The 13,796-nt window shown below is 40.1% G+C and overlaps 1 protein-coding gene across 3 annotated transcripts; it reads right to left on the bottom strand.

The window, feature by feature from the left end:
* Positions 1-445: 445 nt before the first annotated feature.
* On the bottom strand, positions 446-12,787 carry sgf29 (SAGA complex associated factor 29). Of its 3 annotated transcripts, XM_033998216.2 has the most exons (10): positions 12,653-12,776; positions 12,075-12,161; positions 11,419-11,494; positions 11,095-11,167; positions 10,919-10,983; positions 10,655-10,784; positions 7,998-8,144; positions 7,539-7,574; positions 738-900; positions 446-660 (listed from the first exon to the last, which is right to left on the bottom strand). In XM_033998216.2, exons 2-10 carry the CDS (start codon positions 12,147-12,149, stop codon positions 544-546), a joined length of 882 nt encoding a protein of 293 aa, XP_033854107.1. In that variant the 5' UTR covers positions 12,150-12,161; positions 12,653-12,776; the 3' UTR covers positions 446-543. The 3 variants fall into 3 exon arrangements, with proteins under 3 accessions (XP_033854107.1, XP_058868441.1, XP_058868442.1); XM_059012458.1 differs by having other exon boundaries at positions 10,919-11,167; positions 12,653-12,780; XM_059012459.1 differs by lacking the exon at positions 446-660 and having other exon boundaries at positions 764-900; positions 7,523-7,574; positions 10,919-11,167; positions 12,653-12,787.
* Positions 12,788-13,796: the final 1,009 nt, after the last annotated feature.

Genomic DNA, 13,796 nt, shown 5'->3' on the forward strand with positions numbered 1-13,796 from the left:
GTCTGCATACGACATGCCTTTTAAACCCGGGATAATTCTGGTTGCTCTTCTTTGCACTCTTTCTAGAGCAGCAATATCCTTTTTGTAACGAGGTGACCAGAACTGAACACAATATTCTAGATGAGATCTTACTAATGCATTGTAAAGTTTTAACATTACTTCCTTTGATTTAAATTCAACACTTTTCACTATATATCCGAGCATTTTGTTGGCCTTTTTTATAGCTTCCCCACATTGACTAGATGAAGACATTTCTCAGTCAACATAAACTCCTAAGTCTTCTTCATAGATTCCTTCTTCAATTTCAGTACCTCCCATATGATATTTATAATGCACATTTTTATTGTCTGCGTGCAGTAACTTACGCTTTTCTATATTAAATGTCATTTGCCATGTGTCTGCAACAACGCATGGAAACAGAGAGACTCTCAAAAAAAAAACAATATACAATTCCTCATTCTTTATTTTTTCACAAAAATGCACACAAAAAATATTTATAAAAATGTTATCTCCCAAGTATGTTGTCTCTCCTCTGCCTCTCATTCATTTCTTCTTGTTCTCTTTGCACGCCACCACGTATCTCTGGGCCACGTTGAGCGGGGGGGAGTATCCATCAGCGTATGAGGTGTCTTCAAACAACACAGAGTAATCATCCTGAGGCTAGAGAAGAATAATCAACACCCAATACACACACAGTGACACACACAGCATTATTATGTGGTACCCCTCTCTCTTACCCTCTGCGGGGGTGCGTGGATCAGTGCTCGGTAGAAGCAGGTGGTTTGGGGGTACAGCGCCAGCACCAGCTGCTCCTTGTGGAACAGAGCCTCGGGGTCAGTCTCGGGGTTCGCCTTCCACTGGGGGAGCGGAATGATACGCCTTCGACTGAGTGTGTGGCGCCTGGTGGAGGAGAAGAGAGACTTTTTTGTACTTTTAACAAAACCTTATTTAAATCTAGTCAAATATGCAAGAAAAATTGAACAGAACGTAAAAGACAATTTTCTGAAATCAAAACATTCTACCCCTACAACATATCATATCAATAAATAAACAACAAACCACAAGAAAGTGCAAAACTGCAAAAGTAGTGTGCATTTTTCTAAAAGCAGTGTGCATTTTTTATATAAAGCACGCACCTTTTTAAAAAACGAGTGTCTTCAAAACGTAGGTGCATCTTTTAAAATGCATTTAACTGGGTTTAACTGAAAGTACTCATTTTCAAAATAAAATGCTCCATCAAACTTAAACTTAAATTTGCTACTGACAGCTTGGTTTTAACCACTACACAAGTTTGGTCGAAGGGACTGCATCACATCCATTTAAAAAGTTATTTCAGGCACACATTTTTCTTGGGCTGCATTTTAAAAGATGCATGCTTTAAAAAACAAACAAACAAAAAAAACAAAACACCACTACATTTTTGAAGACACTCATTTTATTGGCATGCATTAAAAAAGGTGTGTGCTTTATACAAAAAATACACAATGCTTTTTAGAAGACACTTTTTTTGGCATACTTTTTTTTTTCGTTTTGCACTTCAGGGCCACTGTAGCATTGTCTACACACCACACAAATTCAAATGTATCTATATTGTTCATCATTTTAAATAAACTTAATGGCCAGCAATAATCTAAAAATACTGAGCAGATTAAATGTTATCATTGCCAGCCACTTTCCTTTTTCTGCCCTTTAAAACTGACAATTTGATCTGTCCCAAAATAAAATTTGCAATCTGACATGCTGTGAACAGGTAGATTGCAGGCTCAGGAATAACACACACACACGACAGTGAAAGTTCAATGAAACAGCTCCTTTATTTGGCTGGGTTGCAGGCTCGCAATTCTTAAATAATAAGTACCCACCTCTACACAACGTTGTGTTTCGCACAAGTAATACCAAGAGGTACAGTCCCGAAATAATAAACAACACGAATAATACACGAAACACAAACACAGTGACAAGTCCAGAGTGAGTGCTTATTAGTGTATGTGGTGAAGGACAGTGAATGGTAAACAGTGGTGACGTTTTGTCCGCGTGTAGAGCTGGCCTTGTAGCGACAGCTCCGTGATGAGCTGAATAACAATTATTAGACAGACAGAATACAGCACGTAAACTCACGGTTCGCTTTTACTCCTTCCTGGTCCTTTCGTAAAACCATAACAACGGAACAGATTGCTTCATCACATCCCCTGAAATAACCTGTGTCACGCCCCCTTCGGTAGCGAGTGCAATCACGTATCCTCCAATGACTTCTGGTATTGTAGCTCCGCCTCCTTTCTGGATGGCCGACTTCCGACTGACCCTGGAATGAACTGCCAAACCATCCAGTATGGGGCACACTGATCCTGTTATACAGCGCCCTCACAGATTGGGAGGGAGACCTGTTGACTAGGATTCATTTGCTATCTGTCACACATGCACATCCCCTGTTCTGCCTGTATTGCACTCCCCATTATAGAAAATGCTTCACAGGCCATATAGGCATGGAACACAGTCTTCTTCAACCCACAAAAAGGACAAATGTGTGGTGCTCCAGGGGTTATTATACCGATAAAGGAATTGCAGGCAATGATGGTATGGAGTATCCTCTATTGCAAATCTCTTAGGATGAGGGTGCTTGTACAGAGCCCTCCATGCCAGCTGCACATCCTCCCCACCCCCAGCTGCTCCCTTCAGTTGCTGCAGGGTCGGAGCATGCCTCACCTTCACACACACCACATATAGGCCTCAGCCACAGAGGAGAAACTGACGAGCCTAGCAGGGTCCAGCAGCGCCCCTGGTCTGGGCTGAGTATCTAATGTGGGAGTTACCATCAGTGAGGGGAAAGGTTCCTCTGAAGCACAACACCCCGTACCTGTGGATTATTAGCCTGGGGTTACTCCAGGCTCCAGGCACGCAGCAAGCCACTGTAGAACTGCGGGAGCTGGGAGAGGTCCAGTTTTGTTGTGTCCAGCAGGAACATGTATCTGTCATACCCCAGCCCCCCCCATTTGTCTCAAAAAAGCAAAAGGCCCAGGGCCTCCAACTCAGCGGCTCTGTGGAGAACAGTAACTTCTGCAGGGTGCAGCCTGAAAACTGCCACCCTGCTGGCCAGATCAATCAGGCCCTGCCCCACCCATCCTCCAGGGGCAGGTACAGTACACCCTGCCGGAGCCAGTGCAGCCCATCCCAAAAGAACCTCACCAACCTACTCTGTAGCTCCCCGAGTAGCGCCGCAGGCGGCTCCATAGGCCATACAGTGCCACAGCCAGGGGTCCACCAGGTTATTAATGATTAGAGCCCTGTGTTTTTAGCAAATATGAAATAACATGAAATAAAACGAAATGCAACATACAAAACGAAAAATCTTTATAAAGCGAACATAGCATGACATTTTTAAATTGGGAGGTTTATACAATTTTTTTTTTTTATTATTAGTTTATTTTGCAGACACCTTATCCAAGGCGACTTAGAGACTAGGGTGTGTGAACTATGCATCAGCTGCATAGTTGTCAGAGTCACTTATAACAACGTCTCACCCAGAAGACACAAGGAGGTTAAGTGACTTGCTCAAGGTTACCCAGTGAGTCAGTGAGTGAGCCTGGATTTGAACCAGGGACCTCCTGGTTACAAGCCCTTTTCTTTACTGTTGACAAAACTGTCTGATCTGAACTTTGCCAACATCCCACCACTGCTAACGATCTAACCAGGCACAGGATAAAATAGAGGTGCTAGCTCTCACCCATGTATATTGTCTAGTTCTAGTTATTTTATTTCACCACACATCAACTATGTCAAAACTATTTACAACAGCACAGAGCTCTCTGGCAGACTGGGGGTGTGGTTCTGTACGATTCCTGCTATGGAGTAATTTACAGTGCAGTTAAAATCCGCCCCCAGAAATAAAAACTCATCCGATTGACACTCAGTTAACATCTGAAAAAACACCCTGTCTCACCTTTCAGTGGGGGCATAACGTTTTATAAAGCCAACATGACGCTTATTCATGAACAGCCCTCCACTCCTTGTGCCAGTTGATTTCATTATTTACATTACTGTGTGTTTCTTGAATAAAAGAAATGTATTATATATTTCAAACACACACCGTTTATGCACATCTAACACCATTTACATTAAAAGTGCTTTTTTGAGGTTATCCATGAAAAAGGATGAAAACAAACCCAGTAACAGAGAGAAAGACGCGAAAGGTTTTACAGCCATTACATTTTCTCATTTCTTACTGTCTGCGTACTTTTGAGATCAATTTCTTTAATTTATACTGCTCAGGATTGTCAAGTTCACAAAGCAAAGAATGACACAGTATTGACTGTGTGGTACTCACACAGCTCAAGGTCTGGAAAGAAATCCTCTATTTTAATACCTCTTCTACCTTTCGTGTTGTGTAAAAAATGTTTAATCCACTCTGGAGCATATCCCCCCCACCAACTCCAGGCTGACGGAGAGTGGGCTCAGAAATCAACGAGCAGTCCATGACAGAACCCTACCCATCGCTCTCATACTCTACGCTTTCTTTCTATCAGCGGTTCAGCCGTGCAAGGCCGACGAGCTAAGCTCCCCGACCTACTGCCGACCACTCTCTCGGCCCACTGTGTTCCCCTTTTTATTGGTTACTGTAAATAGTCCTTCATTATTTGTTTGACTAATATTTCCTTCATTACTTGTGTTACTAACCTCACTCATTTCACTTATCGGAGCTGGCTTTTGCCCCTGCTGTTCTCCGGTTACATTCTTTTTCTCCACACTCTCTCCTCGGGCTCAGCCTCCCTATTTGCTCCATCTATTTGCTTCATCCTCACTATTTGCTCCATCAGCTGGTTTCTCCTGCTCACCGGCTTTATCTGGATATTCCCTTCTAATGTGTCCCCCTTTACCACACACAAAAATATTTCATGTCTTCAGATGTGTCAAAAACATTGTAAATGCTTCCGTCGATATTAAACTTCATAATAGTATTTATGGTTGATTGGGGCTCATTCAACCATTTAATAGCCGGTGAAGAGAGCGGCAGGACGGAGATGAAAGTGCCTTTAACAACGATCCCCTCCTCTACCACTCTATTCACCAGAGTCTCGTCACTGAGAAAAATCACCACGGCGAGATGGCAACACCCTCTTCACTCTGAGCAACACCACACTTGAGCACAGCACCAGCTACACGTACCTGGGTCTGGCCATCAGCGCGCCAGGGAGTTTTAACCTGGCAATGAATGCATTAAAAGACAAGGCACGCAGGGCTTTCTATGTCAAAGAATCAACTTAACAAAATGAAACCACCAGTAAAAATGTGGCTTAAAATTGTTGACAGTATTATTGAACCGATTCTTCTCTATAGCAGTAAAGTGTGGGGTCCACTCAAACCCTGACTATAAAACATGGGACAAAAGCCCAACTGAATTATTACACCTGGAAATTGCAAACGCTATTTTACAGCTAAACAGAAACGGCAATGCTTGCAGGGCTAAATCCCCTCAGCCAACTGGTACTGAAGCTCATCCAACTGAGCCCAATGAACCCCTGTGAGCTTCAGAACACCAAGAAAAAACAACTCCCAAACTCAATAATTACAAAAATTTACAAATTAAAAAAACACATAGAAGTCATACTGGAAAGGAATTAAAAACACAGAACAAACTAGAGTGCTAAAAAGAGATTTTACCCTGGCTGAATAGTGTTGTGTCTTTGACACTGACCAGGTAAACCAAATCCTGACCAAGTACGTTATTTCGTCTGCCGTCATGCATTGTCTCGCTCAACTTGGGTCAAAGCATGTTGACCCACACCCTGAGGTGGGTTGCTGGGACCCAGGTTAACCCAGGTACGACCCAGGTACGTGGTTTCACTCTACGTGGGACTGTAACCCGGGTAGGAGTGCCAGTGTGAAAGGGGCTCTTGTGTTACTGTAAATATGAGGGGGAATGGAAGGTGGGGGAGGGGGAGTACAGGGAGTGGGGTTGGGGTTGTATACAGGATGAAGAGGCGTATAAGGGGTTGGTGGGAGGGGGGTACGAGTGTTGATGTTTGTTGTTTAAATGCTTTGGCAAAACTTCATTTATTTTGTCATGCCATCAAAGCCTCTTGAATTTTGAATAATTCTCTGAATCTCACCTGTCTTGCACTTCCATTCGATACACAGCTCTCAAATGTGCAGTTTTGACAAAAATACACTGTTACAGCAAACTTGTATTTTCATTTCAAAACATGCTATCTGGTTCTACACTGGGTTAAAAGGAGCTCTCATTTTGCTTGCCCTGTCTTGTTTTCCAGGAAGTCTGTAACAGCTTCACTTTCTAGGTCATTGAAGGCCATGACTAAAACCGAGGGGACGCTAGTCTACGTTGCCAGAAAACTGTAGAAAGGGGGATTTGTTTTCAAATCAAAACCAACAGAAAACAACAGTTCATAAAACAAACTAGTGCATTAAAAAACCCCAGGAAAAAACAGCAAAACAGTAAAAAAAATAATAATAATGATTAAAACAGAAACAATAGATAGAAACAGGTTTCTAAAATAGGTAAATAAAAATAGGGTTTTCGATCTTGACTTAAAATTGCAATGGTTGAGGCCTCTCATCTACAAGTTTCAGGCAACTTTGTTGCAAACAACTTTATCAACGGAGAGTTGATTTTGTAGAAAGCAACATTACATAATAGGGTTTGTCAGCCAATGAAAAGTCATGTGACTGGCTATCTCGCTAGTGAAAGGCAGTGTGGAATGTTGTCAGGGAAAGTCTCCTATCCGATTGTTTCCAAGCTGGTATTGTAGATATGTATGTACAGATATAAAAGTTATAACTAACTAATATGCACTTTGCTGGTCTCCATGAACAACAACATGAAATAACTTAAACAATTTATATTGTAGCTCTAAATGCACTGTGGTTCAAATAATTGAAGGTAAATAAAAAAAAACCTGATCAGACAAGAGTATGTCTCAAAGGATATGAGAAAACATTCATTTAAAAGTACGACACAGAGAGAAAATATTTATATTTCTGTTCCAGTAGAAATCAGTAAAAAATGAACACAGATGGAGAATAGGATTATCTGCAGCTTGACATGCTGTGTCATAATAAACTACAACTATTTTGAGTTAATAAAGGCTTCCGTTTGATAAATACATTTTCTCCTCTTCTAGTGGTAGTAAATAGATCCCAATATTGGGTCTCATAAATACAAATATCATGACATAACATGATATTGCCTTGGGGTTCATAAATAAATACACAATTAGCTAGTACAACTTTATTTACATAATTGTAATATTAATAATTTGTTGTGTCTAGTACTGTAGGAAGGGGCAGTCAGTATTTATGTGATATTTTTTTATGTTTCCTGTCTGAATGCTGTTTTTCCACATTGGTTGACTTCAAAATGAAGTAGAAAGGTGTTCCATGAAAGTAGAATCAACACTGTAGAAGCAACAGATGTCATTCTACTTTTTCTGGCAACTTGCAGACTAGTGTCCCCTCGGCTTTATTTTAACAATGTGTACGGAACAGTGAAGAATAAGAGAAAGAATGATACCGAATAGGAGACTTACTCCTTGCCCTCTTCATCGATGTCATCAACTTCATACCTAAAAACAAAACAAAACAGCAATTTCCAGATTTAGGAAAAAATGACTACAGCTTCCAGAAACCCTATGTTCTCTACAGCAGTGCATTAAAGGCATTCCAATATAATAATAATAATAATAATAATAATAATAATAATAATAATAATAATAATAATAAATTCAGTATTTTATAAAAAGAACTAAAGGTTTTCCTTTAAAATAAAATTATAGTATAACAAAAAAAAAACATAAAAAACAGCTCCTAGAATCCACTGCTGTGCTGCAGACTGTCTCCCTATGACATGCACATCATGGGGGCTGTAGTATTAAAGGTTTTCAATTATAATACAGTATTTATAAAAAATAACTACAGCTCCCAGAACCCCCTGATGCTGTACATTATGGGGGATGCGGTACATTAAGTTCCTGGTAGTTCGCCCTCACTTGTTGGCTGCATGGCTGTAGCTGACCACCTCAGCCAGGATCCACTGCTCATCTCCGTCCACAGCCTTCACCCGTGCCGCCACTTTATCCCCAGGCTTTGCCACATAGTCGCTGGAGGCCGGGATAGCGCCACACAGGGGCGGAGGGCTGCAACAGCAAGCAGAGGCAAATACTACCAAACCAGAGAATCAAGGAAATCAAGGGTTTAGTTTATATTTATAAGTAAGGCGACAAATTTATTTTATTTTCACCAATTTATATTTGTATGTTGTTAATAATAACAACAACAACAATAGTTGAGGTGAATCTGCCAGTATCTACAAAGACTGTGGACCATACATTTAAATCCCGGGTAATTAATACTTCAACTGCTGTTTAGCTTTCTGATGTATTGAGGTCATTACCACTCCGAGTCCTCATCAGTAGATGAGCTGGTTAATACCTACAACACCATCTTGGTATCTTAGATACTGTAGCGCCAATGAAAACTCAGACAGTGACTTTTAAAAAAAGCTCACCGTGGTTCAATTATACAACGGCGTGAATCTAAATTGCATGTTCATTACATCGCATGGAAGGGCCACCTGGCTAAATATAGGAAGGCTCTGGCATTGGCTAGATCATCATATTATTCTAATTTAATTGAAACAAATACAAATAATCCTAGATTTATTTTTGCTGCCCTAGATAAATTAATTAATCCTTCCCCTAATAGTCCTACCCTTGACATTGGCTCCTCTCACAGCTGCCATTACATTTCTTTAAAAAAAAAATACTGGACCTCAGAATTGAGATTCCACAGACACCTTCTATTATTGAGAACTCCTACAGAATTTTACCAGCTACACCTATTATGGGGGCTTTTTCTTTGATTACCTTGCAGGAACTGACAGAGCTAGCTCAACATATGAGAGCTACTACATGCTCTCTTGATCTTATTCCTACAAAACTATTAAAAGATGTTTGTGGTGTGAATAATACCCACATTTTAAAAATTATAAATGGTTCACTTTCCTCCAGTATAGTTCCCTCAGCACTTAAGGTAGCTGTCGTAAAGCCTATGCTTAAGAAACACAATTTGGAACCTAAAGTCCTCAATAACTATAGGCCAATCTCCAACCTACCATTCTTAGATAAGGTTCTAGAAAGATTTGTTGCAATTCAATTACAAAAATTTCTAACTCTTAATGGTACATTCAGTTTCAGTCTGGTTTTCGGCATTATTGAAGATGTCTGGGCTCACAGAACCAACTAAAAGGAAATGTGGGATTACATGAGCTCGACCCTTGCAGTCTCTAATCAAAACTTAAACTAGAAATTAAGAGTTTGGGGGTCACCTTTGAATCTGATCTCTCATCTGAGACTCATATTATGTAAGTTATAAAGTACCTTTTTACCATTTGAGAAACATAGCCAAACTTAGACCAATGATTTCTGTATCTGATGCCGAGAGACTAATGCATGCCTTTGTTTCATCTAGAATTGATTATTGTAATGTACTTTCTTCTGGTGTCCCAAAACATGTGGTATCCCACTTGCAGCTTGTTCAGAATACCACCGCTAGAATTCTGATTAAAACCAGAAGTGGTGAACATATTACCCATTTTGGCCTCATTACACTGGCTCCCTGTGCAGTATAGAATTAATTTTAATATTTTGCTGTTAACTTAAAAGGCCCTGAATGGATTAGCACCTAGTTATTTGCAGGAGTTACTGACCCCATATCTTCCAAACTGCACTCTGAGATCACAGGATGTGGGGCTGCTGCTTATTCCTAGGGTCAACAAAAGCAACATGGGAGGTAGGGCTTTTTCTTGTAGAGCTCCGAAATTATGGAATGCTCTACATTAATTTGGCAGGGATGCTGGGACCGTTAGAGTTTTCAAATCAACACTAAAAACACACTTTTATAAAACGGCTTTCTTATCTCAGTGGGTTTTAATATATCTTTAAAATTGGTATTTTTGTATTATGTGTATACTGTTATTTAAATATTGTTTACATGGTCTGATTATGGCAGTTGTATGTGTGACATGCTACACAAACGTATTGTGGTTTGTTCTTTTTATCTGCTATGTACTGTACAGTGCTTTGCGATACTTTTGTATAATAAGCGCTATATAAATGCAATAAATAAATAAGTAATTGTAGTAATTGTAAATAACAACATCAATAATAAAATATTAATGGTATCCTGTTCTCTCATGTGTCTCCTGGCTTGACTATCATTACTAATAATAGCAATAATAATAATAATTACAATAATAACAGTATTTATATTAGTAGCAATGTTATTATTCTCACGTCCCCTGGCTTAAATATCATTATTAATAATAATAATGACATTAATAACAATAACAGTATGAGTATTTATATTAGCAATAATGCTATTATTCTCTCACATATCTCCCGGCTTGCCTATCATTATGAATAGTAATATTAATAATAACAGTAAGAGTATGTATATTAATGCTATTATTCTCTCACATATCTCCCGGCTTGCCTATCATTATGAATAGTAATATTAATAATAACAGTAAGAGTATGTATATTAATGCTATTATTCTCTCACATATCTCCCGGCTTGCCTATCATTATGAATAGTAATATTAATAATAACAGTAAGAGTATGTATATTAATGTTATTATTCTCTCACGTGTCTCCTGGCTTCCCGATCCACAGCGGCAGAGTCATGGCTGATTGCTGCAGTAGGGTCATCAGCACCCCCCTTCGCATGGTCTTCCGGGGGGGGTCAGCATCGCTATACAAGCCAGACATCTTCACAGCTGGGGGGGGGGGGGGGGGAGGAGAGAGCGAGATAAGAGAGAGGGAAGCATCGCTATACAAGCCAGACATCTGGCACAGCTGGGGGGTGGGGTGAAGAGAGCAGAAACACACACACACACACACACACACACACCTATTCTGCGCTCCTCCAGCAGTGATTTGATCTCTGCGATCTTGTCCAGGGCTCTGCGCAGGATTCTGCAACACAGAGAGAGAGAGAGAGAGAGATCGGGACTCGCTGACACTCTGGTTTGTTTATACCCCAATCCAAACAAACAGAGAGACAGACAGATACACAGACCGACTGACCCGCACTCTGCCTCTGCATCAGCCTTGGCTGTGGTGTAGAGACCTCTCAGCTTCGTCCGGTAGTATGGAGAGACTGCAAGAGGGGAGAGAAAGGAGTGAGTGGGAGAAAGAGAGACACAGACACACAAACAGAAATACAGACTCAGAAGGTAGAGAGGGAAGGAGAGGTGGTGGAGAGAGAGGGATGGAGGTGTGTGTTCACTCCTGTTGAAGGATGGAGGGATGGAGGAGAGGGAGGTGTGTGCTCACTCTTGTTAAAGGATGGAGGAGAGGGAGGTTTGTGCTCACTCTTGTTGAAGGATGGAGGAGGAGGTGTGTACTTACTCTTGTTCTCAGTCTGCATTCTCTCGTGAGTTTTCTGAATGTTGAGCAGATTGTGTTCACTGCGAGATCTCTCCTCCTGCAGAGATAGCAACAGATCAACGACAGCCAGACAGACATCCCCTTAATCTGATATTCTCAATAGTTTCTGCTGAATAATGTTGATACCAAGTTTTATGACAATCGGTTCTCCAGATATATGCAGAAATGTAGTGTGACACACAGACACAGGGATGGAAATAAGACTCCTATTGCACAGCAGTTTAACCCATTCCAGGTTTTACTACAAACTTGATTAGCCACAGTGTGTATAAGTTCAGGTGTGTTATTAGTGAAACCAGGAATGGATCAAACTGCTGTGCAAAGGGAGTCTTATTTCCATTCCTGCATTGTAACTGCAGTTTAATATTACTATATTATACAGTACTGGAATTACATTGCAGGGATGGAAATAAGACTCCCGTTGCATTGCATTTATACCCTGACCTTTGCTGGTTTCACAGAGTTAAATAATAATAAGACACACCTGAGCTTGTTACCTATACACACTATGGCTAACCAAGCTTGTAGTAAAACCTGGAATGGGTGCAACTACTATGCAATAGGTGTCTTTTTTTCCATCCGTGTAATCGCAGCGATGTAAAAACACGCATGGATACCTGAGTCTGCTTGATGAGTTGATGAAGTTCACTGAGGAGCTCTGAGATCTGTGTGTCGGCGGAGACGAGCGCCATGGCGGGGAATATCTGCAAAGAAAGCGCGGACAAGGAGCTGATAACATCGGGTCGGGTTCAATTCATGTTTCTTAATTCCAATTCATTCTGAGGATGTGGTGGAATTTATATTTTAGAGACATAATAATCATTGTTGCGATTGTTCAACTGTTTGATATGAAGCCAATTTAATTGACGAACAGTAATTTGTGACACGCTCGTTTTAACAGAATGCTGCTGTTGCAATTGTGATCAATTATGTGTTGGAAATTATTAAAATGGAATGGAATTGGAACTGAAAAACAACAATTGACGCCAACCCTTTAAACAACACTACACTGTGCTCTGCGATGTGTGCTGGATAAAACACGATTAAGATATAAACCCGCTTTTGAAACCAAGCTGTGGCAGTGCAATCGGTCACAAATATCCCGGGCTCACTAAAAGTTTAATTTATTCTTGAGTTTTTGTTTTATTTTTATTTATTTGATTATTTTTTTGTTATATTTCAATCCGGGCCTTACCTTTTTTATTATTGTGTTGTGGGGCTGCCTCGGCTACGGAGCGCACAGAGGAATAAAAAGAGTCTCGCTCCTCGTATCTGGTTGCCAGGAGACGGCGCAGCGACAGAATTATCGAACCGCGTTTCTCAAACAGTGGTTCGGTTTCAAGACAATTCACACAACAGAACTACAAGTTACTTGTACCTGTTAAGTCATTTTGATGGTCACTTGTATATTTTACTTTTCAAACCCATAAGATTCTTTCAAAACCCTTAAGAAAAAAGCAAAATGACTGGAAAATCATCGATTTCTACTGTAAGTAATTAACAAACTGTTTAATAAATTAACATTAAAACTGTTTAATAGATTAACATTCAAAGCTAGTTTTGTTTTTTTTTATTGAAAAACTAAATGCAAATCCGAATACTTTCTCTACCAAAACTAAACATACTTGATTAAATATTCCAAATGCATTTGAAATACTTTTCCTACAACATTAATGTATTGATTAATCAACACCAACATTAGTGCACGTTATGTTTTATTAAAATTGTTAATGTATTTGCCTGATGCCTTCATCCAATGCAACATACAGTTTATACAATAGTAATATAAACACAGTATATTACGTTTTATAATCCAGGGCTGGCAATGTGATTGGTCGAGCAAGGTTCCAGCTGTCCGTATATTGCCCCCACACACAAATGACTGTACATACTGGACATAGGAACGCTAAATTAATCATGGAAATGCACTCATTATGACTGCAGTCAACGACGCCGGAGCCTTTCTAAGTGTGTGTGGGGTGTGGGGGGCAAGATCCAGGGATGAGGGGGTTGGAGAATAGCAAACGGTTTTCAGGAATAAATCATTTTTATTTTTGGCTTATATAAAATACACTTATTTCGACCAAACATCTGTACTGTAAAACAAATAACCAGGTTATAAATGAAACCACGGCATAATATTAGACCCACAGAGGCGGAAGTGTTTAAATCAACAGCAAGCCTGTCATTTGTGTTTCTGCTTCAAGATGGTTGTTCTGTGTGAATTAAGATTTAATTTTGCCGTCAGAAATGGAACGAAGCATATAAGAACATAAGAACATAAGAAAGTTTACAAACGAGAGGAGGCCATTCAGCCCATCTTGCTCGTTTGGTTGTTA

The sequence above is a fragment of the Acipenser ruthenus genome, chromosome 44 (assembly GCF_902713425.1).
Source record: "Acipenser ruthenus chromosome 44, fAciRut3.2 maternal haplotype, whole genome shotgun sequence".
Taxonomy (NCBI): Eukaryota; Metazoa; Chordata; class Actinopteri; order Acipenseriformes; family Acipenseridae; genus Acipenser; species Acipenser ruthenus.

Excerpts from the sequence above, each read along its gene's own strand:
- sgf29 (XM_059012458.1), bottom strand. The coding sequence starts at position 12,149 with ATGGCGCTCGTCTCCGCCGACACACAGATCTCAGAGCTCCTCAGTGAA. Across the intron at positions 7,575-7,997 it reads TACAGCCATGCAGCCAACAA|GTATGAAGTTGATGACATCG; the intron begins GTGAGGGCGAAC and ends TTTTGTTTTTAG. Across the intron at positions 901-7,538 it reads ATCGATGAAGAGGGCAAGGA|GCGCCACACACTCAGTCGAA; the intron begins GTAAGTCTCCTA and ends CTCCTCCACCAG.